Genomic DNA, 23,240 nt, shown 5'->3' with positions numbered 1-23,240 from the left:
GACCTGTTCGTGAAGCTACGCCACGCGTCCAGCACTTTATCTTGGGGGAGGTTCATCTCGGGGACACGGTGGCCTGTAAGCACAGGCCCGCAGCAGGGGCGGCTAATAAATTTCCATCAACACGAAGATCCTCTGGGACGGCTGATGACGTGCGATGGATGAGGAAGTGAGAGACGGCGTGGTGGGCGAGCGAAGGGCGGATAGGAGAGGCGGTCGCTGAGCTGGACGCGGGCCTGGCCAGGCGCAGAAAGGAGAGAGCGGTGGCCTTGCAGGTGCAGTCGGCGCGAAGAGCGCATCAAGCGCAGCGGCAAGACATTGGCGGTGACGGCAGGGCGAAGGCGGAGAGACGGGCAGGAGGGTGCAGCGGGCGCACGTGCGGTGCCAGCGGGCGGCGGGCCCCTTGGTCTGAGGCCGACAAGTCCCCGCCATAGCTAGTCTGTCCCTCTCCTCCCTATTTTGCAACACCATTTCTTCCCCTCCAATCCCCGACCGCCTCTCCTTCCACTCCCACTCGCATTCTCTTCGCCTCGAGCCCGCCCCACGCTCGCCTCTATATAATTCTCCCGCCGCCCGTTCTCTCCCCTCCGTCCACAGTCCCCGCCCGCAACCGTCACCATGGCCGAGAAGACGCTCAAGCTCAACCCCAAGTACGACGACTATGACTTTCCCACCATCCCTCCGGACCCGCTGTCCGGCCACCCCGGCAACCTGACTCCCGAGCAGGAGAAGGCCATCGACGACCTGCGCGCTGCTCTGGAGAAGGAGGGTTGCACCGAGCGCCTGGACACGTTGACCATGGTTTGCGCCCCCCGCACCCTTACAGACGGTGACAGCCGCTGACGGCCGCCTAGCTGCGCTTTTTGCGCGCCCGCAAGTTCAACGTCGACCTCTCCAAGCAGATGTAAGCACTACTCCACCCGTCATCCAACGCCGAGCGCCCTAACGCCCGTTCCAAGGTTCCTTGACTGCGAGAAGTGGAGGAAAGAGTTCGGCGGCGGCGTTGACAACCTCGTCAACACCTTCGAGTACACCGAGCGCGCCAAGGTCTTCGAGTACTACCCGCAATACTACCACAAGACCGACAAGGTACGCCCGTCTGCCCAGCCCGAGGAACAAAGCGCTGACCCCGCCTCTAGGATGGCCGTCCCGTGTACATCGAGCAGCTCGGCAAGGTCGACCTGAACGCCCTGTACAAGATCACCAGCCAGGACCGCATGCTCCAGAACCTCGTCGTCGAGTACGAGAAGGTCGCCGACCCCCGCCTGCCCGCCTGCTCGCGCAAGGCCGGCCACCTGCTCGAGACGTGCTGCACCATCATGGACCTGAAGGGCGTTGGCATCTCCAAGGCTAGCTCCGTCTACGGCTACGTCCAGGCTGCCTCCAACGTTTCGCAGAACTACTACCCCGAGCGTCTCGGCAAGCTGTACATCATCAACGCTCCCTGGGGCTTCTCCGGCATCTTCAGCGTCATCAAGCGCTTCCTCGACCCCGTCACCGTCAACAAGATCCACGTCCTCGGCAGCGGCTACGAGAAGGAGCTGCTCGCCCAGGTGCCCAAGGAGAACCTGCCTAAGCAATTTGGTGGCTCCTGCGAGTGCGAGGGCGGCTGCGAGCTCAGCGACCAGGGCCCGTGGCAGGACCCCTCCTTCACCAAGCCCCCCAAGTGGCTGGGCAAGAAGACCGATGCTGCCATCCAGAACCCTGAGTCTCTCTCGGGCAGCGCCGGCGTTCCTGAGGGCGGTGCCGCACCCGCTCCTGCTGCTGACGCCCCGGCTGCCGACGCCGCCAAGGAGACCGCACCCGCTGCGCAGTAAAGAAAAAAAGGCTTCGTTTAAAGCTTTTCTACTTCTCGTTTTCCGCCGGTTGGGCACTTTCATAGAAAGAGAGGAGCGTGGGTGTTTTTCCCTTTATTTACCCTGTTGATAACATATACAATTGGCTGCGGCGTGCGTGGTACGGCGAGGGAATCCGGGGTTGAGGGACGTTTCAGCGTGGACAAAGGAATGGGGGAATTCTTGGATTTCTAAAATGCATTAGTAAAACGAAAGAGAGGAAGAGGATGCCCCAGGCGCAGGTGTTTCACATCCAGAGAGACCTAGCACAGAGGCGACCAATCAAGATAGATGTTCAAGTTCTCCTTGACGAATTGGTGATGTTGACTTGCAATCGAAACGTTTGCGAATTGTGACGACGTCCTTCAAGTCCTAAGGCCGGTCATGGTTTGTCACATAATCAGCACATGTTCCACTAAGTAGTAAAGGGAGGTCAAACAGAGTCGGAATGACACGGACTAAGATGATCAAAGAGACTGAGCTAGCATCTCGCCTATCTATCAAGATCGATGAGTCTGTTGCACGGAGATACGGGCAGAACAGGTGCTGATACAACGTATATGGTCCGGGTACGCATCTCTGACCGCCTCGGCATACTACGGCATAAAACTGATACGGCGATCGTAACGACATCTCTTCTCGAGGTCGTTTGATGACGTTCGAGTCACTTAACAAAGAAATAACCAAAGCATGAAAGCAGATCAGTTTACCCAAACAATGAAAGTCACTTAAAGCTGTATGGGACGGAAACAATTTTGGCGTAAACTTGTATTTATTTTCTCGGAGCGAGATGACTAACTGTTTACCTTTTTTTTTTTTTTTGGGTCAGACAACAAGAAAGCTACATGGAAAACATTCAACAATGTCTACACATGTCGCCACGACAAGTAGCTATAGCGAGGGAGCCTCCATCATTCCCCTATCGTTCTCTCCTCTTACCTCGGAGATTCACTGTAACTTACCACCTGCTAAGTTAAGTCAACCGCCTCATTCTCTCGGCGCTGAAGCAGAGATCGAAGCTGTGGCCGCAACTAAGGCACAACAACTCCCACTCATTGTCCAAGCCGTTCTTCGTGCCGCAGCCGCAACACTTCCAGCGGAGCGATTCCTCCGCCTCCGCGCCCGAGCCTGTAGACTCGTACACGGCGGTGCAGGTGCGGCCACGGCCAAAGCCGAAGCACATACGGAGAAAGGAAAGGCAGCCGACCATAGTGTTTCTTGTACAGTGGTTTTGGAGTATGCAGGTGATGTTCTAGTGTGATGTTTGTTAGTTGTGGGACGCAATGGGGAGACTTACCTTGCTGGTGATGGTGGTAGGCTTCCAGAGCCGTGTTGAGTAGTGCCGTCTTGCAAAGGTCAGGGGAGGTGGTGTCTTATGTAGACGACAGAGCATAAAGACTTTGTAGAGGGACAGACGACAAGAACATTGTTCAAAGTTCAGACAAAGATATTCTAAAATAACTCGTTCATGAGCATAAAGAAAGCACTGAACAAAGGTGTCGTTCAACTGAGCAACAATGGGCGGATGTGAATTGGTATATTAGAAAACGTGCGAAGCAGAGGGTCTATGAATACCACCGTGCTCGAAACCCGAATCCCCAAGTCGGATTGGTTAAACGCTCGCCATTTAACTTTTCGATTTTTGGAAGCAGGCTTCCAAGACAAAGAGGGAGAGCAGCTCTCTTCAGTCCCTACACAAGTGGATTCTCCGATACCACATACTTACTCGAAAATAGGCTAGTCCTTCGTCCGAAAGCTCACCGCAACAAGCAGAAAATGCATTACAACAGCAGCATCGCAAGGCGTGACCTCTCTCCCACCCCCTCTACGGCCAGCAATGCCAGCAGCTCCGGTTCCATCTCCCCACCCCGCGTCCCTCGTCGTATAGAGCCGCAGTTACTTCATAGCCACTACATCCCCCGTTCCCGTGAGCCCCATGGCCACCAAATCCCTTGCTCTTCCTGCGAGATGGAAGTCGATGGAGAAGATGAGTGTGCAGAGGGCGAACACCCCTCGTTCACTAACCCCTCAGTTCCGCTGCCCCTAACCATCGGTATAGAAATCGAGGCACTCTTCGTCTACAACGTCAAGGCTATGGAAGCTGATGTCGAAGCCATGGAGGCCAGATACGGAAAGGCAAAGCCTCCTTCTTACTCAAGCTGGCTACTCGTAGTTGCCCATGCGCTGCGTGAGGCAGGTGTGGATGTAAACGTTCCTGGTGACGGTAACGAGGCACCGCAGTACACGCGCTGGGGAGTCAGTTGGGACTGGTCGGTAGATGACATGAGGGGTCTGGAGGAAGGCGGCTGCCACCTGGATTTGGTCATGGACCCGTCCGAGGACCAGGACTTTGGCGGCATGGGGCCGACGAAAGTGGACAGTTCGTGGGCGGACTCGGAGAGCATTAAGCAGCTCAAGCGTGAGGGAGAATACGCGTTCGTCGGGCTGGAATTGCAAAGCCCGAAGTACTTGTGGAGTAGCGGAGATTGCTGGCGCGATGATGTGCGACATACGCTGGATGCGCTGCATAGGCTGTTCAACAACCGTAGTAACGACCGTTACCGGCTATACACTCCCGAATCGACGTCGCTACACGTACACGTGGGGGTAGGCACACAGTCAGAAAGGTACACGCTACCGCTATCTTCGATCAAGAGCTTCATACAGCTGGTGACGGGCTTTGAGCGCCTTACGGACGAGCTGCATGCGATTCCGCGTCTTGACTCGCGGGCTGTGTATTGCTGGCCGATGTCTAGAGTCATCGACTCGCGCGCTGAATATGAAAGGTATGAAAAGAGTAAACGCTTTCTTAATTTCGACGACGACGGGGATGACGAGGTATCGATGTCCAACAGTCCTCCAGGTAGAGGTACTGTGGAGAGTTGGTGCCAGAATGTTGAGCAAGAGGTTCAAGAATGGGAGGACCTTGTTCGGCTGAAATTCAAGGCAAGGCGCGGGCAAGCATACAACCTCAGAGAACTCAAGATTTCTGAGGGCAAGCTTGACGAAAATTGCAAGGGGACGATCGAGTTCAGACAACACCGCGGGACACTAGATGCTGACGAGGCTATAGCGTGGGTTGAGGTGGCGACAAGCATGATTCGGTTCGCGCACAATACGGCCTTGACGGGTAACATGCTGTCACTTGTTCAGCAGTACTCGGGACATCCGAAGATGGGCTTCGACGCATTCATGTACTTGATTGGCGTGTCTGACAAGACGATCGGCTACTACACCATGTGGCTGGACGTCGACGCCAACTTTGACCGCGATGGGTGCGAGGAGAGCGGCATTCATAGTAGGCGCGTTGAGGGGTGGGAGAAGACGGAGATGCTAGGCTCGCGGCTGAACGACATGACGGATTTTTTCGCGGGTCGTCGTGAACAGCAGAAGAATCCCGAGGAGGTGATGCAGGCCATCGTTTTGCGTCTGAAGTCAGGCGACTACGGGCTGCCAGAAGAGGTAGTAAGTCAGCTCCTGCAGGAGAAGTACCCAGGTGTCGGTGGAGCTTTTCCGCACCATCAATGGGAGCGTAGTACAGGTAGGTGGTAAATGAGTTGTTTTCAAGTAGTTAATGTGAAATAGTACCTACTCGCTGCGGAAGAATGTCGTTGCCGGTGAAGACCAGAGACGCGAGCTCAACAGGCGGTGCATTGGTGACGTGTGATGTGGGTAGCTGAAGCTCTCGTCCGGACTTGAGCGTTCAATTGTCAATTTCCATCCGAGTTATACCCCGTGGGAAGTCGCGCTGGGGCGGTGGAGGGGCGGCGGTGCGGGTAGCTTCCTTCTTTGTTGATGTTCGGGCGCGCCGCGTGGAACCTGCCAAGTGTCTGCACATTCTTGCGCGTCATCTCCTGTCCTCCGATTCCTTCTGACTTGCAACACGGTTTCCTAAATCCTCTAACCTCATCATCACCAAATACGCTGCGCATAAGCCATCAGAGGCGTGTTTCTCGAGCCGGAAACCTTGTGTCACCCATGCAGCCCTGGTGTGGCGTCGTCAGCACTCCTAAGCGCCGCCAATCATCATGAATCGCATCCACCAGAAGCGTCTGGCCCCCTACATCTTCATTGCTGTCACCATTCTTCTCTTTTTCTACTTCCTCAGAGCCCCCACCCAGCCCGACATCCCCATTTCCTCGGACGGCGCCACCCACGCCCAGCCTCTCCAGAAATTCAATTGGGGCAAACGCAAGCCGCATTACCCCATCAAGAATTTCCGCAGCCTTCCTAATGGTAAGCCGAAGAAGCTACCGCAAGTTCAATTCGCCTTTGGCAAAGAAGATGCCACGGCTGCCTCACTGCGCGAGAAGCGTCGTGCCGAGGTGAAGAAGGCTTTTGAGCGATCCTGGCAATCGTACCGAGAGAAGGCCTGGTTGCAAGATGAACTCGCTCCCATCACTGGCGGCTCCAAGTCAACCTTCGGCGGCTGGGCTGCCACGCTTGTTGACACTCTGGACACGCTCTGGATCATGGGCATGAAAAAGGAGTTCAACGAGGCCGTTGGAGCCGTCGCCCACATTGACTTTTCTGCCACCACTGTCGACCAGATCAACGTCTTCGAGACCACCATCAGATATCTAGGTGGCTTTCTGAGCGCATACGATCTCAGTGGCGACAAGAGGCTGCTGAAGAAGGCCATCGAGGTGGCAGACATGCTCTACGTCGCCTTCGACACCCCCAACCACCTTCCCATCACCCGCTGGAACCCCATCAAGGCTCTCGACGACATTCCTCAAGAGGCCGACCAAACCGTGCTGGTCGCAGAGATTGGCTCCCTCACCATGGAGTTCACCCGTCTTTCCCAGATTACCAAGGACTCCAAGTGGTATGACGCCGTCGACCGCATTATGCATCTCTTCAAGGATCAGCAATCCAAGACCGACCTCCCCGGCATGTGGCCCGTTTTTGTCAACGCTAAAGACGCCGACTTCACTGCTGACCGCTCCTTTACTCTTGGCGGCATGGCCGATTCGCTGTACGAGTACTTTCCCAAGACGTACGCGCTGCTTGGTGGCCTTGTCCCTCTCTACCGCGACCTGTATGAGGGTTCAATGAGCACCGCAGTCAAGAATCTGCTCTTCAAGCCAATGGTCCCCGACGGTGCCGACATCCTTGCTGCCGGCTCCGTCCGCACTGACGGCCGCGGCTTCCCTATGCTGCAGCCAGAATGGCAGCATCTGGTTTGCTTCGCAGGTGGCATGTTCGCGCTGGGCGGCAGGCTGTTTGACATCCCAGACCACGTCACCATCGGTCAGAGGCTGACAGATGGCTGTGTCTGGACTTATAAGACGTTTCCGCTTGGCATCATGCCTGAGATTTCCAATCTTGTCCCCTGCCCGGACACTGCCTCGACAAGCACCACAGCCGACCTCCTCACCCAATCTTGCCCTTGGAACGAGACTTACTGGAAAGATCAAGTCAAACACCGTCTAGGTCGCACGGTCAACGTTGACCAGCAGATCGCCCTCGACCGCCTGCTACCAGGCTTCACCGCCATCCCCGACCGGCGCTACATTTTGCGTCCCGAAGCGATTGAAAGCGTGTTTGTCTTGTACCGTATCACAGGTGCGCAGTCGCTGCAGGCGGCCGCATGGGATATGTTTACGGCGATCCAACAATCGACGAAGACGGATCTAGCGAACGCGGCGCTGGCAGATTGCACCGTGACGGATGGCAACCCGCCTCAGACGGATAGTATGGAGGTGAGTACCTTGTTTTTTTTTCGCTCAGTAAAAACGAGCGTCAATGGACTAATATAATTCTCATTGTAGAGCTTCTGGACGGCTGAAACGCTCAAATATTTCTACCTCGTCTTCTCCGAACCAGACCATGTCAGTCTGGACGACTACGTCTTCAACACGGAGGCGCATCCTTTCAAGATCCCCAAATAGACTTTTATTATCTCTTGAATCTAATTAATGGATTTGCCATTACCAAAAATTTTGGATTAGAACTTTTGTTATATCTCGACAATGCCCTCATCTCGTGGGTAGTTGAAGCTATCGTCCGGATGATTATTTGCAAAGCCCACTCATGTTGATCGGCGGGTGCATGGGTGGGTGCGACCAATTTTAGACGCAACTGACAGGGATGCGAATCCTGGCTGCGCCACTGAAACGCTGGTGCCTACTTATATAAACCTCAAAGCTCCATTCGCTGCTGTGCCGCACCCTGATTACAACTTACTGTGTGAATTCCCCAGAACCGTGTAACTTTGGTGTTGTCTACCATCGCCATGGCTGGGGCTATTTACAGCAGGGTTGAGCAAAAGACAGATGGCACCTCTTCGGTTCTTAAAAACCACAGAAGGCGTGCCGTCGCTGTTGCTACCCTCTTTATTTTTGGATTTCTGCCTCTCATATTGTATTTCATCTTCGTTCATGATCCTTTTACCTCGAAGCCCGTTGTGTGCGGATCCCGCAAAACGACAATCGGTGAAAGCCAGGATTACGGTTCGAAAAGCAGCGGCGCTCAGAGCATCTTCACCATAGACCGCGTATCGTCGCAATCCTTTCCTTTCTGGGAGGCCAAGCTCATCGACACCATCTGGGATCTATTCGTCGGGCGCGGCATGCAATTCCTCGCAAGCGCTCTCAGCTACACCGTCCTGTCCGACGCCCTGCTCCGCGCCATTCAGTCATCGCCCGTGCCCTACCGCACTTTCTCCGGCATCTCCATTAATGGTGCCTCTGCGACCACTGTTATCGCCCTGATCCGTGACCTCGGCCGTCATTCGCGCCGGCGTGCCGTGTTTCTCTTCACTTACAGCGCTCTTGCCATCATCTACGTCCTGGCCATGCCTACCCTCCTTTCCACAATGGCTGGTTACATTAGCACCGCCTCGGCCTACGTCCAGGTTCCTGAAACTAGTCAATATGTTCCAAATAGCGATTTCGTTCCCGGTTTCTCCTTCCAAGGTCTTTCCGGCGTGGCGAACGGGACTTGTATGTCATATAAAGACGCCGGCCCTGCCGATGCGCGCACGGCAACGCAGTTGGGAAAATGTAAGCATCACCCCGCCTTGTTCATCTGATTGTACTAATACCGTGCAAGGTAACTCGACTTGTTGGACTGTCGATTTGGATGATCGCTATCACACGGGTTACTGGGCTTATATTAAAGAGCATCACAACATGGACGGCTGTGAGCATTGCCCGCCCAAAAGACCGGCATCCGCTTCTTTTTCGTTTTGCCTAACAGTTATATTTTCAGGCGCCTTCTTCCGCAACGAGACGTACGACGTATTCAAGGCGACGTACGACGACTTCGGCTTTCTCCTGAGAAAATCGACGGAAACAGAGACCTACAACTGTAAGCTTCCTCTATCCCTCTCTTCCAGGTGCGCATATATATAGAGCCAAAAAAAGAAACGTCCCCAACTAACCTCGTCTTTCCCCTTCTTCTCCGAACACACAGGCAACGACACCGTTACCATCGACGTCGCCGGCAAGACCTTCCCTTACCTCACGGCCGTCCGCAACTCGACCAAGACGAACTTCCAGATCTACACGTCCGGCACGTACTGCTACGGCACCCGCGCCTACCAGCAACAGCAGATCGACGCCAACACGAAGTGCCTGCCCGACGTCGGCAGCGGCAACGACGACGCGTCGACGTACCGCTGGGGCTTCTCGTCGCTGCTCAGCTCCATCGTGTTGATCGTGCACGCGCTGTGGTGTATAAGCATGTTTGCCGTGTGGATGGATGCGCAGAAAGGTGGTGGTGGTGTTGGCGGTGGAGGAGGATTGGATCAGCTGAGGGCGTTGTTTACGGTTGCCGCTGTGGCGTGTGAGGTGACGGAGATGAGTGCGGCGCAGTTGGCCAAGGCGCCGAGGGGGGTTGTGGAGAAGGTGTTGGATGGGGGTGGTGATGGTGATGGTGGTGGCGGTGGCGGAGGCGGCGGCGCGAAGGTGGGGGCTGAGCTTTTTGAGATGGATGAGGGAGGGAAGGGCGCGTGATGGGAGGAGGTGTTGAGCGGCGGTTCATGCGGCGAGGGGAGGATGAGTCGGAGGAGAGACCTGAAGAGGTTGGGAAGATGGATGGAGGTGATACCCCTGCGTTTTTTTGAATTTCTCGGATTTTATGATGAGGAAAGAGTAAAGCAAACGCCGCTGTTACGATAATGGCCACTGCTATTCGAGACTTGAACAACTACGAATCGTCAATTTCCCAAAATTTTGCGACAATGGTGCTGATCCAGACGGGGAGGTTGATGTTAATAAACCCCACCGTCAAACTCAGTCTTTCGCCTAAGGGCCTTCGCAAAGCGGGGCCTATGGTGCGGTATGCGCGATAAGCATGGGTCATTTAGACCCGTGTCGCTGCTCCACCACCTTCCCAGCTGGGGTAGAGGGGGAAAATTCCTGAAAAGGGGTTTTATAGAGGTACTTGCAGGGCGAAAAGCCCTCCTGGACCTTGACTTTTTGCCTTTTCATGCTACACTTGGCTTTATTAGCTTCGCTTCTATTTTGGCCGGTTTGTGAGCTCTATCATTTCGTGTGTGAGGGTTGGGGATTTCGGGCAAGACAATCGTAATGACGGCTTTGTTAAAGATATTCTTCGAATGCTGTGAAATGAGTAGTGACAAAAGGGCCCAATCGGGGTCCTCCGTGTACGCCGTACCTAACAGTAATGTTAGACTTGATTACCGCAGTCAAAGTTTGCGCCTCCAGAAATGTCTACCGGTAGCATGAGCAAATGACAAAACTGCCCCAGATCTGGCAGTAGCGAGCATGTCCCAAACATAGTTCAGTCTGGCGTCACCGAGATATCACTTTCCAGCCACGCCAAGCGCCTGCGGCTCACTAACGCAAGCTTTCACAGTTTTCCACCTCTGTTTGTCCCTAACACCCGCGCGCGACCTTCCATCACGTCGTCACCCTGGCGACCCACGCCGCCTTACGCCGCCCTACGCACACGAGGCCGACCTCGCTTAGCAACCCAAAGGTCCCTATAAAAACCCTGCCAGCTCCGCTGAACCCAAACTTCTTTTCCTCCCTCACACACGCACCCATACCCAGCTTCGCCGACAACGGGCTGCCGCTCTAGCGGCCGTCCGGGGGCCAGCAACCCCGAACGATCGCCCCATGCTCGTCAGCGGACGAGCATGGGGCGATCTTCTGCCGAGTGTCAGGGATGCACTTGGGGGCCTTCCGGGCCTCATCAACTCAATCCCGGGTGGGTGGGGACTCCCCTCTGGTCCGCGCCCCGGCGCGCGAGCTCATTTCGAAGAGCTCGCGCAGCGGCCTCTGGGGAGCCTCGGCAGTTGAGGGTTCTTTGGGAGCGCAGCGCCCTCTGGACCACTCTTCTTGCTGGGGGGCAAAAGAAGAGTAACGAGTGAATAGAGAAAAAAAAAGAAGAAGAAGAAAAAAAAGAAAAAAAAAAGAAAAAAAAGAGAAAAACAAAAGAGGAGAGAGAAAAAAAGGAAAGAAAGAACAAGCTTGCATAATAAACAGATGTCGGACGCGGCATCGTTAAATAACGCGTGGTCAGTGGTCCTCAAAGCCGATGGCATTGCCTGGTTCGCTGCGAGGAGCTCAGTCGCGAAAAGGGCACTGGGTTGGTAAAAGACCGGTTGGTCTTTGCTTTTGTAATAGATAGCTTGAATAACATTGCTTTCACTTGAAGTTCCTGGCCCTTGCGCCTTCCCGCTTGTCGTCCCGGTCGACAACACATCACTTCAAGAAGTTCATACGAACTTCACGCCTCGTCTCAAGATATTTCGTACAACATATGGGCCATGGCTTACACTGCTTGGTGCCGTACTTTGCTTTGCCAAAACCATGCGCCTGCTCCCCAACTTGGTGACTACCGCGACCCATCCGCCGCCCCGCAACCCGAGATCGTCGCCCACGAGAACGGCCTGCTCATCTCGGCTGCCGCTGCTGGTACGTGCATACCTATATCTCTTTTCACCGTATACTGGCTGGTTCCGAAGTTGCAGGCGCGGCTGCCGCGGCGGTGATGATCGCGGCAAAAATCAATAGTACCAGCAGCGAAATCTCTTACATCGACACCAACAACAAGCACCATGATCCACAGCGACACAACGTCAACCACGCCCCACACAGCCTCCAAGCGCCAACTTCTGGTACGCGCCCGGCGCTCACGGCCGGCCGGCCATCGTGCTGTGTGTGTGGATCGCCACGGCGCGGCACGGCGCGCGCGCGCGCGGGTGGCAGCTGTAGGTACGGCCGCTGGTGGCCGCGGCGTCGTCGTTGGGGGCGGCGGCTGTCACCGTTCGCGCGCAGGCAGCTGCGCTGTGATGAGCCGAGAGAGGATGGGCACCGCCGCATTCACCGCGTTTGGCCTTTTCTTCGGCGCCGAGGTGCTCGGCAAGCGCGCTGCTTTGTCGCCCCCCAGGCTCGTGTTGGGGGTGCGGCGCGGAGCAGGTGTGGAGACGGCGCTTGTGTATAAACACTCCACGATATGGCCCCGCCGTTATGCCCGTTCGCCCCGTGCTGCTTTCCTAGATATACCTGGACCCGTGATTGCTTGTGAATCGTGATGCCTTGTGCTGGCTGAATATTATAAAGCTCTTTTGACAGATACCCGATACCGTTTCTTTCTCCCAACCACCGCCTCTCCAGCCTTTGCTCATAAAAGCCTAAAAGTGGCGACTTGAAGCCGTAGACTCGCCTTTTCGGGCTGTCGCCAAAATATGGTACACTCCGGAACTGCTACAGCATATTCACTTCCCCACTATCGGTGACTCCTGCAAATCATCACCAATATTCCGAAATACCGCGTCGCAGCATGCATCAAAGATGATGAAAGCCGTAAATCTGCCCACATCACTGTCAGAAAACGCCGACCACGAAGCGATCAACAGGCTCCTCCGTGTAATATTCAAGATACAAGCTCCCCGCCAAACGAGTACGTTTGTTTGTTGAGTAGGAGGGCAAGTCTACTCCTTTGCCTTTCCAAGAGTCGGCTTGTGGGCCGATGAACTGGTCCAGAGCAACAACCATTCGAGAAGCAGGTTTGAGGCGCGCTTTATAGGCGGCCGCAGTGACTAAAGCGCGCGTGCAGGTTGCAGAAAGCGGAGGCGCGTGAGTCGTGAATCCCCTTGGGAGAGGCTCACGTGGATGGAATCGTGGGGGATAAGCAAGGTGCGGCAGCATCGTATGCATATTACGAAGCGTCATGTGGAATTTCTTGTGACAATAGCGGCACGTGTGCAAGGAAGATGGTAGCACGGAGCGTGGCAGAGCTTCCTGCAGAAATCTGACGGTATGAATGCATTTAAGAAGCGTTTACGCTTCTACCGCTTCCTGTCTCTTCACATCTTGACGGTGTGCTTCCAAGTCCTGGCATTAACGATGACAGCTTCGACTTGGGCGTTCTCGTGGATCGATGTGCGCCTAATAAGCGTCTCTTCGGAGGACCCAAGCAGCACCTTGATCACAAGCACTTCATGGGCATTGATGAAGATTGGTAGCAGTTTTTCTTCCTGGCAGTGTAGGTCTGCATCATCTCCGCTTGTTGATGAGAGGTTAGACGAGGATAGACAAATTACGCATTATTCGATAATGGGGCTTGATGAAGCCAACCATTTGCAAGAAGAAGATGCTGATGCCTTTCCAGCCTCAACCACGCAGCACCCAGACGCATGGGCCAACCTCACCGCCAACGGGCGGAGCGGCTCGGATAGGACATGAAGATTGGCATCCGAACGTCATCAAGTTCAACGGCAAAGGTGATCAACCTCAGCGCCGGGCCCGCGTCCAACCTGAACATCTCGATGCGGCACCTGAAAGTGCGAATCCTTCGACCCGCCCGAGCGGGTTCCGCGAGCCGTAACCCGACCTCGCGGTTCGTTGCCGAATAGCTTCAAACAGAAGCTTAAAAGAGAGTCGGGTTTTTTTGATGAAGATCTGCGAGCAACGATCCGGGTTCCGCAAGGAGCTACCGGGGATTTTCCTCTTCGGTGACTGCGTGCCTGGTCTGAAAGGGACCGCGACCAAGGTAAAAATGGCGCAGCCCTTGCATTATTGCCATGGGCAAGGCATAGCAGGAAACAAATGTTTCACTCGTGATTGGGGCATGAGTTGGCAGAAGTAGATCATATGCAGGTTCGAGACAACGGAGTTGTTATGCTGGTAAAATCCGGCAAAAGGGTACAACGTAGGGCGTTTGTGGAGGCGAGATAGGCCGATCATAGAGGTTGCTGTAAGGCCGGGAACGGTATGCTGTTAAAAGGAGAGGCAGTATAACTACGAACAATGAACAGACACGTCAGCACACAACTTCCCATTTCGATCTGGCGGTGTGAGGGCAAAGATTAGGGAGTTGAAGAAATGCGGAAGCCGGCCAACATCCAGGAGCTTTGCTGGCAGCATGGCAGAGTGCGCAGTCCTCCTTGGCGTCAGTGCGGCGGTCGACGAAGAAAAGAAAACGTGGTTAGAACCAAGCCTGAAGCAGAATGGCAGTCGGCAAAACAGTGCTGAGAAGCAATGTGTGTCGGCGGAGCGCGACGACAACCGCAGGCCCCTGAGGCTCGAAATCGAACCAACTGACACAGCATTCAGCACAGGTGGCGAGCATCGCAATCTGATGATGGGTCGAACGGAGTTGAGAGAGAGGGAGCGGCGGAGAGTCGAGCCGAGCGGTGAGAGAGGCGCACGACCACAAGCTCTGGCCAGCAGCATCGGCTAAAGAGACGACGACTTCCAGATGTGGCAAAGTGAGGCGCACGACCGTTTGGTGGTGGTGTCTATTTGTGGCGGACAGCGGTAGTCATGTCCACTTTTACACACGATCTGGCAAGGCTGGTCGAGTGCTGCTATTCTGCAACAACGAAATGACGCTTCCCGCATTGAGCGGCGCTGGCAATGCCAGATCGCCGTCGGCTACTTAGCGAGCTCGGCGATTGAAACAACGTGGAGAGTTTGCGTGCTGGCGGATCGTCGTGGTGGTGCTTCAGCTTGATCACCGTTTGGCCGCTTCTGTGTCTGGCGAACAGGTTGAGGCTCCTCATTCTGCCACGGGAATGCCAGCGCACCGCCGGCCGCAGGGCGCGCCCGGCAACGCGCAAAAATTTGTTCCGTGCGTTGGAGATAGCCGGTTTCACATGGCGTCAAGCGTCAAGCTTTCGGCGGCCGGTTGAGCAGCCGTTCCATGGTGTTGACCCCACAGGCTGAAGGGCGCTCTTAGCATGAAACATTATGTCCGATCTTATGCCGATTGCATTCCACGGGAGATGTGCTGGTTGCTTTTGGGGCGGGCAGGCGAGCGGCAATCAGCTGATAACGCGAGCAGCAGCAGCGCAATAAGGTTGGCAGCGCAAATTGGCCGTGTTATCGTGCGTGCGTGGGCTTTTTGTTCAGCTCTGCTCGTATCTGCCGCCGCGCCGGGACCTGCACGCCCGACGCGATCGACCGGCTCGTCTCTGCAGCCCTTTAGTGATTCCAATATTGAAATTGGGAGAGGCACGAATACGCTGCGCCGCTCCCAACGGCGTGGCATGCCGGCTGCTCGTTCTCGCTCCGCACCAGGGCGGCGGGCGCGGCCGTCACCCTGTTGGGCCGGAAATGGGAGTGCGGCGCTGTGCTGGTGGCCGTGATTTGCGGGCGCAGAGAAGAAGTCAAGTAGATTGCAACGGTGCGGCCGTTGTCGTCTGTCAGGTAGCAAGGCACCATTAGCGCGGTGCGCCGGCTGTCGGGGGTAGCGGCTTGATCCCTGACGAGAGGCGGGCGCTGCACGCAAGGCCAGCACGGGGCCCTGTGCGGCCCGCCGATATTGGAGGCCGATCGCTTCATTTCATCGTGCTCGTTCTGGCTGGCCAGGGTCCGCGGCGGCAAGCAGACTGAAAGACTGCCAAAAGCCCACATCACCAAGCCAGACCCAGACTCGCACGCCAGAAACACCACCCCGCCCTTCCCTCGCCTCCCCTCCTTCCGCCACAAGCGCCTTCCACTCGCTCGCCGCCTCCACATCCCGCCCGCAGGCTCACCCCGGCCGTCCACAGCCACCCACGCCTCACACTCGCTGCCCTACCCGACCATTGGCCGCACCAACGCAATCGCGAAACGCTGTTCCTGCGTCGGAACTGATCGGCGCCCTCCAATCCGCTCCCACAACCTCACCCACCACAATGGAGGACGACAACAGGATATCCATCACCGTCTGCGGCGACGGCGGCTGCGGTACGCCTTCCCCACGGCCCATCATGCCGTGCCGCTGCACCTGCCCGCACCAATTCAATGGCTGCTAACACGTGGTCGGTGGTACAGGTAAATCTTCGATAACCCTGCGCCTGGTCCGCAGCGCCTGGACGAACGACTATGACCCGACCATCGAGGACTCGTACAGCGTGACGCGCACAATTGACGGCCAGACGTACTACCTGGCGCTGACGGACACGGCCGGCCAGGAGGAGTACCGCGGCCTGTGGGCCGCCAGCAACCTGCGCAGCGACGCTTTCCTGCTGGTCTATGACATCACCAACTCGCAGAGCCTCGAGGCCCTCGAGTACTTCATGGAGATGATCGACATGGAGACCGACCAGCGCCTGGACAACGGCGCCGTGCCCCCCGTCAAGATCGTCGCCGGCAACAAGTGCGACTTGCAGTCGGGGCGCCAGATCAAGAGCCAGGAGGGCCTGGAATGGGCCCGCGCCCACAAGTGCGGCTTCATGGAGACGAGTGCCCGGGAGATGGTCAACATCGAGGAGACGTTTGCTCGTAAGCCTCCCTCCGCACGTAGAGATGGAACAGCCGTCAGACCCTAACCCAAGCTTTGCAGTACTGGTCCGTCGCGTCGTCGAAGCCCGCCGCATCCACGCCATGGGCACCAGCTCTGCCGCCGCGCGAACCGCTCCCCTACCCCCTAAGAAGGAGCGCATGCCCGATCATGACGAGGACGGCGCAAGCGTGCCCGGCAAGAAGAGCTTCTGGTCCAAACTCAAGTGCTGGTGAACAACCATCTCCGAAAGGAAAGAGAGCAGACAGAAAGATGGAATGCTTAAATGCTTTTTACGGTCGAAACAAGGTCGACATAGTCGTCAGTAAAGAAGAGAGATACCCGGACATTATCATACCGACCACCATGGTTTCCACACACCTCCGACGAGATTCAACCTCTTGCGTCTTTCCTTCACCGAGGACTAATTATTTCCACGGAAGCTTTCCATTTCAACCAACACCTTCGCTTTTTCTTTTTGTCTTTTTCGCCTCTATTTTCTCTGTATTACCATGATATCCACTGAGAGCTGCCATGAATGCGTTGCTGGCGGGGCGGGGCTCTTTTACTGCGTATGCGTTTGCTTTAATGATTTATAGTCGTTTATTGTTCTCATGCCAGTCCGCCTCTTTTCAGAGTCACTCACGGGTGTTGCGGTATGCGCTTTTCTTTCCTCTACCAGCGTATAGACCGGGCGAATACCCGACCCTTTCTTTTTCTCCCTGCCGCGCTTCTGTCTTTTTTTCCTCTTTTTCCCCTTCTTGCTCAAAAGCATGGGAGCCGGCGTAATACTCTTAAGGTGTAAGGATATGTGGCAAGGCAAGAGCCTAAAATGCATGTGGAACTCGGAGGTTTGCTTCATCGAGACTGTATTCAACGGAAGATGAAGGAAAGGGTGCGAGCGGGCGTGCGTCCACTCTTCCATCCACTCTTTTGCCAGAGCACACGGGCCAATGGCCGCTCCTGGGGAAGAGAACTACCACTGGTGCTGTAAGCTTAAATGGGAGAAGTTAACGAAGTGAAGCTCGGGCCAAAAGAGTTAATCGGAAAATGGAAGCTTGAAGGTCCCACCCCCATCATCGGATTGATCTCCGTATCGTGCATGTGTATGCTTACTTCCGAATCACCCGGGATCTGGGAATCGGTGTTGTGGAACCGCCAAAGTCTGTTCGCTAACCTGATTCAAGCACGATCCGAGGTACCTAGGTTGGTTCTGAGCTTGAGGTTCTCGACCACGCGCCTTTCTGCTTACCACGTGCCTTGTACACCTGCAACAATGAACGCCCTGCAATTTTTGTCTCCGCTTGCTACCATTCGCCGCCACCTACGTCGATTCGTGACACTTAGCGAAGCGGCTCCACTATCCGTTACTTTCAGCTGGTATATGACGACATGCTGGAGAATTTCCTGCTCTTAGCCGAATGCCCTTACTCGTGCGTGGCGGGGTACGCGATAACTCTATCTTCCAAAGAGTCAGGAGTCGCATGAACTTCGAATCGCACAGTCTGCGATCGCCGTGCGCCACATCAGATGAGCTTCACGCATGAGACGCGGGCAGATCCCCGCGAAAGCTTGAAAGCCTATTTCACGCTCAGTGGGTGCTGAGAGATCTGAGCTATCGTGGCTGCTAATTTCTATCAGCATCTGAGCTCGTTGCGTATGTAGCTAAAGCTACTATACGGACGCAGATTTACATTTAATAATTCTACATTTAGGTCCGGATGGTAGCTTCACTTACCTACGTGAGTCGGGTGCCCTTGCTCGCGAATATAATTGCGGCGCCTCACTTCTTTTCGCACCTCCTGATAAGCTCCAGAAAGGCTGGCCGATCACAGCATGGGACAGTCATCATCATAATAAGCGAATGAGGTGCATATCTACCTCATCGTGGCTTGATGCCAGTAGACTAATCTATCTACATCGAAGCAGAGAAGAATGTGGCCAAAGTCCGACCGACATCTTTAGTCAAGAAGAATTGACCAATCATTCATGAAGCCATCTACGCAAAAGGGAATCGTTCCCCCATAAACCTTCGTAAAGGCCGTGAGCAGCTGGGCGGTGTTGGAAAACAGCGCTCAGAATTTGTGATCGTTCGAGATCAACAGGTATCGAGAAAGGAAAAGTGAAAGGAAAATGGCGCGTCTGCGCGGTGGTGATAGGAATGAAACGGCCTCCGAGCACCCTTAGTTGAGGATGCCCCAGTAGTGCTCAACACCCATGGTGAGGTCCGTGTCCTTCTTCCAGAGATCGTCGAACGCGGAGAAGACAACAAGGTTCTGCTTACGATCGGCGTATGCCTTCCTGAGGGAGTCGATGGCAACGAGGTGGTTCTCGGGGCTAGGTACGGGTAGGTTCCTGCTACTGAAATAGTCCGAGCCTAGGTCAGAGCCATGCGGCCATCCCGTCTCAGCGATTACGGTACGATCGTGACCACAGTCCCCGAGGATACTCTCCATCACAGCGGTAAACTCTCCAGCACGGCTGGGGTCCGTCCAGGATCCAGATTTGTCGAAGAAAGGATGAGCATTGATAGCGGTGTAGTCCGATGCCTGACAGAGCGACTTGCCAACACCTTGGAATACACCGGGGGTCTCGACTGTGACGACCGGGACGCCGAAGGGGCGGAGCATATTCTTGACTGCTTTGAGAGTGGCAAGAAGGGAGTCGACGCTTGCCTCGCCGCGATCAATGACCTCGTTGCCAACGCTCACGGTGTGAATCAAGCTCCAGTCGCCGTCAAGGTAGTTGTTGACTGCATTGACGATAGTATTGGCCTCAGCCATGGCGACGTCGGTTGTCTCGCAGTGCCAAATGCCAAGGAATAGCTTCATGCCAGGAGAGTTCTTGACGGCTGGCACGACAGCGTCGAGCTGGTTGCAATCGGTACCGTAGAGGCGGACCATACCATACCCCTTGAGAGAGTTGATATCTTGAGTAATGGAGTCATGGTCCTTGCAGGTGCCATCTCCATTGTACGGGTTGTAGCCAATGCCGAAGCCGTCTCCGTCAGAACCACTGGCTACGGAAGTAGGAGTAGTAGTGGGAAACTGTGGGAAATACGGCTCACTGTACGCGCGGGAGGACAGCGAATTCAGTGTAGTAGGGGGAGCCGGAGTTGGAGTGGAGCTCTCAGTAGGCGAGGAAGTGATCGACCAGCTCGAGACGGTCTCACCAATTATGGGAGCCTCAGGCGCCGAACTCGATGATTCAAGGACGGCGGATGAAGCCTCGCTCGTAGACATCAGAGGCAGAGTAGAGGTGATACCAGGCTCGGAATCGGTAGTCGAAGTCGGGAGAGCAAGAGTCTCAACCCAAGTGGTCCTAGTACCGTGGACATGGACGATGACAGCAGGAAGGGTAACAGTAACGACCTCGACAGTCGTGACGTAAGCACGCGGCTCGAGGGCGTTGCGGCCATCTTGAATCTAGTTCAGAATGTAACTGTCTTTGCGGCAAAAGAGGGAAGTGAGCTTACACTGAGGAAGTCCGGCAACCAGGCCGAACATGATCGCCAAGGCGAGCTGGATGAAGAAGCCGGCCTTCATCTTGACTGACTAGCAAGTGAAGGTGATGATAATGAAGCCGGTGGAAGATCTACAGAAGCCGACCAGCGGCGTCAGCGGAGGAACGAAAAAACAAGCGAACGAGGGTGTGAATGAGTGAGCGACGAGTGCCAAGAAGATGGACTAAAAGTAGAGGTAGAAGATCTGACAGGCGCGAAGCCTTGTCCATCGTCGCAGTCGTGGGTATTTGATAGAAACGAGCGAGTTTATGGCTTACCTAGCCGTTTCCAAGGCGACTTGAGATGGCGGAATGCGGAATGCTGTGCGACAAACAGTGCCCAGCACGGCAGCCCTTGAGTTTATCAGGGAAGGGATGCGTGGCAGTGACCCTGGAGGTCGGCAAGGAGCGTGTAGAAAGGAAGGCGTCCGAAGACGTTGGGTGTTCGAAAGACCGGCGAACTAAGGAGTGACGAAAAGGACGGGTCCTGAGTGGAAAAGGTGGTGGAGGTAAAGGGACGCGCCAGCGGGAATAGATACTTGAGCGCGACAAATTCTTGGCATGCGACGCTAAGCGAGAGGAAAGGTAGCCATAAGGGGAAAGAGCGAAGAGGTGACGTATGGCTCGCCTGCGTGGGGAAATGCCTAGGAAGGAAAGAACGTGAAACTATCGAATTTTCGAATCCCAGCCCAGCACGACCGTTGAGAGCCGCATTCTGATCGCAAATTTAGCAGCAGGAACCACGGTATGCTCCGTCTCAATGCCGCTGCCTGCCTCACGACTGCACCAAACCAACTCTTTGGAACTGTGGTAGGATTGTCAACTGACGAATTAGAATCAGAAGCTTTGCCGTGGCGGATGTTTCGGCACCTACAGCATACGCTGGCGCAGCCTAACTAGATGGCCGCATGCCGTATCCACAGCTGGACCTCAACGGACCGCATACAGGGGAGTATTGCAGCCGACGGCTCGCGTGGATTTATTTTTCGCTTATACCATGGGTACTTGAAGCTATCGTCCGGACGTGAATGTATAATTATCAATTCCACATTTACATCTGGATGATAGCTTCAACAACCCATTAATGTTCTTTTTCATCAAAAAAAAAAAAAAACTACTTACGCTATGTTCTAGGGCCCTGCTATTCTTCGCGCTAGCCATCGGGTGCAGTACCCCGCTGCACTTGTTGCATACTCCGGCACTAATGCGCCTTCCCTTCACGGCCATTTTCCTCGAGTCGAACATCGAGGGCGTCCCATGCGAAAAAGGTAGTAGCCACGCCGTACAGGGATCCGTTGCTTATTCCCACCATCATTGTCGGCAGTTTAAGCCTACAGTTGCAGAGAGCGTAGGGTATTCCCCCAGGGGCAAGTATCGAGAAGGTTGCCAGGCGCACTTGATGCATTCAAGGAAGGATCGCAATGGAAACGTAGCATGCTGCTGAAGAGTTGACGTTCGGCAAGGGCGTCACCGCGCCGTTGAAGACGCTTGGGCCCATGGTTCACCCGCATTTGGGGCCGCTCCTCACTGGCCAGAGCTGCTTGCCCCACATTCACCGTTGACTCTGAAACTGGAGGATCATGGATCATCCTGAAACGGCGCACGTCCTGGATCCTGCGCCATCTACTGGCCATGGGCTGCAAGGAGATCTGACCTTCAGATGCTACATCAACCAGGCGCACGGTTGACGTATTGTTTCATGTACATTATCCTTGCCTGGATCTTGCAGTACCAAGTAAAGGACATATGCATACGGGGTCACACCTCAAGGCAGACGCTGTGGTGACCGCCTTGATCAATCGTGTAAGGGGCGAAGGTAAATCATACTATTGTCGGCTGACTAAGCTTCTATCAGTCCGCATTTGTCCCATTCTGATTAATTTCGCTTTCCTTCCGTTGATTACTCTAAGCTATCGCAGTGGATTGCTCATCGGCATGCTTTTCAGACCAACATCCTCAGAAGTGTTGTTGTTCGCCTGTTAATTCGAGCAAGGAAGAATACTCCATGGTATTTCAAAAGGTGTGGTGTTGTGGTTGGAACGACAATTTCAAGTTACGTGCGCTTCGGCGCGTCTGTCAAAGGCACGTACTGTACGCCGTACAGCTTCTTCCTCTCCACACTGCCATCTTCCTTCTTGTCCACCACGTAGATGTGCTGCATATAGCCCTCTTCCACCGGGACGAACAGCCTAGAGCCGTTAAGTCAGCAGCCTTTATCGGGGCTATTTTGTTCATCTACAATGGTACTTACCTTCCAGGTGCCTTTAATTGGTCCACAAGGGTCTGATGATGCTCCGCTGCCGCAGCTCCAACATGGATGGCATCGTAGGGCGCGCCTTCTGCCCAGCCCTTCCGGCCATCCGCGGTTATGTACTTCACCGCGCCACTCTCTAGCAGCTCCCTGCCCTCTTTGCTCTTGGCCGTATTCTTCTTTGCCAAGTCTACCAGCTCCTGGATATGATCGACGCCGATGACAGTTCCATTAGGTTTCACGAGCTCCGCCATCACGTGTGAGAGGTATCCAGATCCGCTGCCAACATCCAGGACTTTCGCACCAGGGTTCAGGAACGGGAGCAACGATTCGCAGGCAGACGCGTGCATATGTGGAGCAGATATCGTTGCGCTATACCCAATGGGCTGAGGAGAATCCTCATAAGCCCGAGCGGTTGCATAATGACCGCGGTCAACCTGGGGAAAACTTTCGATCAGGATTCACGTTTAAAGTCGGCGATAATGAAATTATGAGAGGATGACTTACACTGAGCATGGCGCTCTTGACGCGGTCTGAGTTGATCAAGCCATTGGCGGCCATGTTGCTGACCAACTCTGAGTTGGAGGTGCCTGAGCAAGCCCACGCCATGGTGATGCCTCTGCGGGGAACCAAGCTTCCGGAGAAGCCGCGAAGGAGGGGCTCGATGCACAGAATTGTGGCTGAAACGACAAGCGCGCAGATCAAGAGCTTTCTGTCGATAGCCGTGGTAAATATGAAGAGCCAGGTTAGCGGTGAGGTAAAAGTGCGGGGAGGTCAGGCCATATGTCAGGGCGTGAAGTAATGATAACGGATGCGGAGGAAGTAGAGCTTCCCCGTGCCACTGGCGCCCCCACCAAACAGCTCACACACAGCACGACGCCAAGGCGACGTCATAGCGGCAACGGAAGCTGTCCCGCACTGTCGCGGAATGGAGCTCCCCACATGTGCCGCCAGCGGACCCCTGCGCCGAT

The 23,240-nt window shown here is 55.0% G+C and overlaps 6 protein-coding genes across 6 annotated transcripts; 4 read left to right on the top strand and 2 right to left on the bottom strand.

Annotated features, from left to right (window-relative positions):
- Positions 1–615: 615 nt before the first annotated feature.
- On the top strand, positions 616–1,814 carry LTHEOB_4945 (Cellular retinaldehyde-binding triple function; the record flags this gene model as incomplete). Its single annotated transcript, XM_035514035.1, has 4 exons — positions 616–798; positions 852–901; positions 957–1,086; positions 1,137–1,814. 4 exons carry the CDS (start codon positions 616–618, stop codon positions 1,812–1,814), a joined length of 1,041 nt encoding a protein of 346 aa, XP_035374387.1.
- Positions 1,815–3,800: 1,986 nt separating this feature from the next.
- Positions 3,801–5,384, top strand: LTHEOB_4944 (Glycosyl hydrolase family 47; the record flags this gene model as incomplete). Its single annotated transcript, XM_035514034.1, has 1 exon — positions 3,801–5,384. One exon carries the CDS (start codon positions 3,801–3,803, stop codon positions 5,382–5,384), a length of 1,584 nt encoding a protein of 527 aa, XP_035374386.1.
- A 476-nt stretch (positions 5,385–5,860) lies between these two features.
- Positions 5,861–9,793, top strand: LTHEOB_4943 (Glycosyl hydrolase family 47; the record flags this gene model as incomplete). The annotated part of the gene is made up of 6 exons (XM_035514033.1): positions 5,861–7,537; positions 7,607–7,666; positions 8,281–8,839; positions 8,889–8,978; positions 9,048–9,146; positions 9,252–9,793. 6 exons carry the CDS (start codon positions 5,861–5,863, stop codon positions 9,791–9,793), a joined length of 3,027 nt encoding a protein of 1,008 aa, XP_035374385.1.
- A 6,137-nt stretch (positions 9,794–15,930) lies between these two features.
- LTHEOB_4942 (Ras small monomeric GTPAse) lies at positions 15,931–16,753 on the top strand (the record flags this gene model as incomplete). The annotated part of the gene is made up of 3 exons (XM_035514032.1): positions 15,931–15,982; positions 16,070–16,519; positions 16,581–16,753. The coding sequence occupies 3 exons, from the start codon at positions 15,931–15,933 to the stop codon at positions 16,751–16,753; spliced, it is 675 nt and encodes a 224-aa protein (XP_035374384.1).
- A 1,947-nt stretch (positions 16,754–18,700) lies between these two features.
- On the bottom strand, positions 18,701–20,062 carry LTHEOB_4941 (Cell wall glucanase; the record flags this gene model as incomplete). The annotated part of the gene is made up of 2 exons (XM_035514031.1): positions 18,701–19,935; positions 19,993–20,062. The coding sequence occupies 2 exons, from the start codon at positions 20,060–20,062 to the stop codon at positions 18,701–18,703; spliced, it is 1,305 nt and encodes a 434-aa protein (XP_035374383.1).
- A 2,009-nt stretch (positions 20,063–22,071) lies between these two features.
- On the bottom strand, positions 22,072–22,878 carry LTHEOB_4940 (Protein-l-isoaspartate o-methyltransferase protein; the record flags this gene model as incomplete). The annotated part of the gene is made up of 3 exons (XM_035514030.1): positions 22,072–22,207; positions 22,270–22,706; positions 22,777–22,878. 3 exons carry the CDS (start codon positions 22,876–22,878, stop codon positions 22,072–22,074), a joined length of 675 nt encoding a protein of 224 aa, XP_035374382.1.
- Between the last annotated feature and the right edge of the window lie 362 nt (positions 22,879–23,240).

Source organism: Lasiodiplodia theobromae, assembly GCF_012971845.1.
Source record: "Lasiodiplodia theobromae strain AM2As chromosome Unknown scaffold_13, whole genome shotgun sequence".
NCBI lineage: Eukaryota > Fungi > Ascomycota > Dothideomycetes > Botryosphaeriales > Botryosphaeriaceae > Lasiodiplodia > Lasiodiplodia theobromae.
This window is presented reverse-complemented; position numbering and strand designations above follow the sequence as displayed.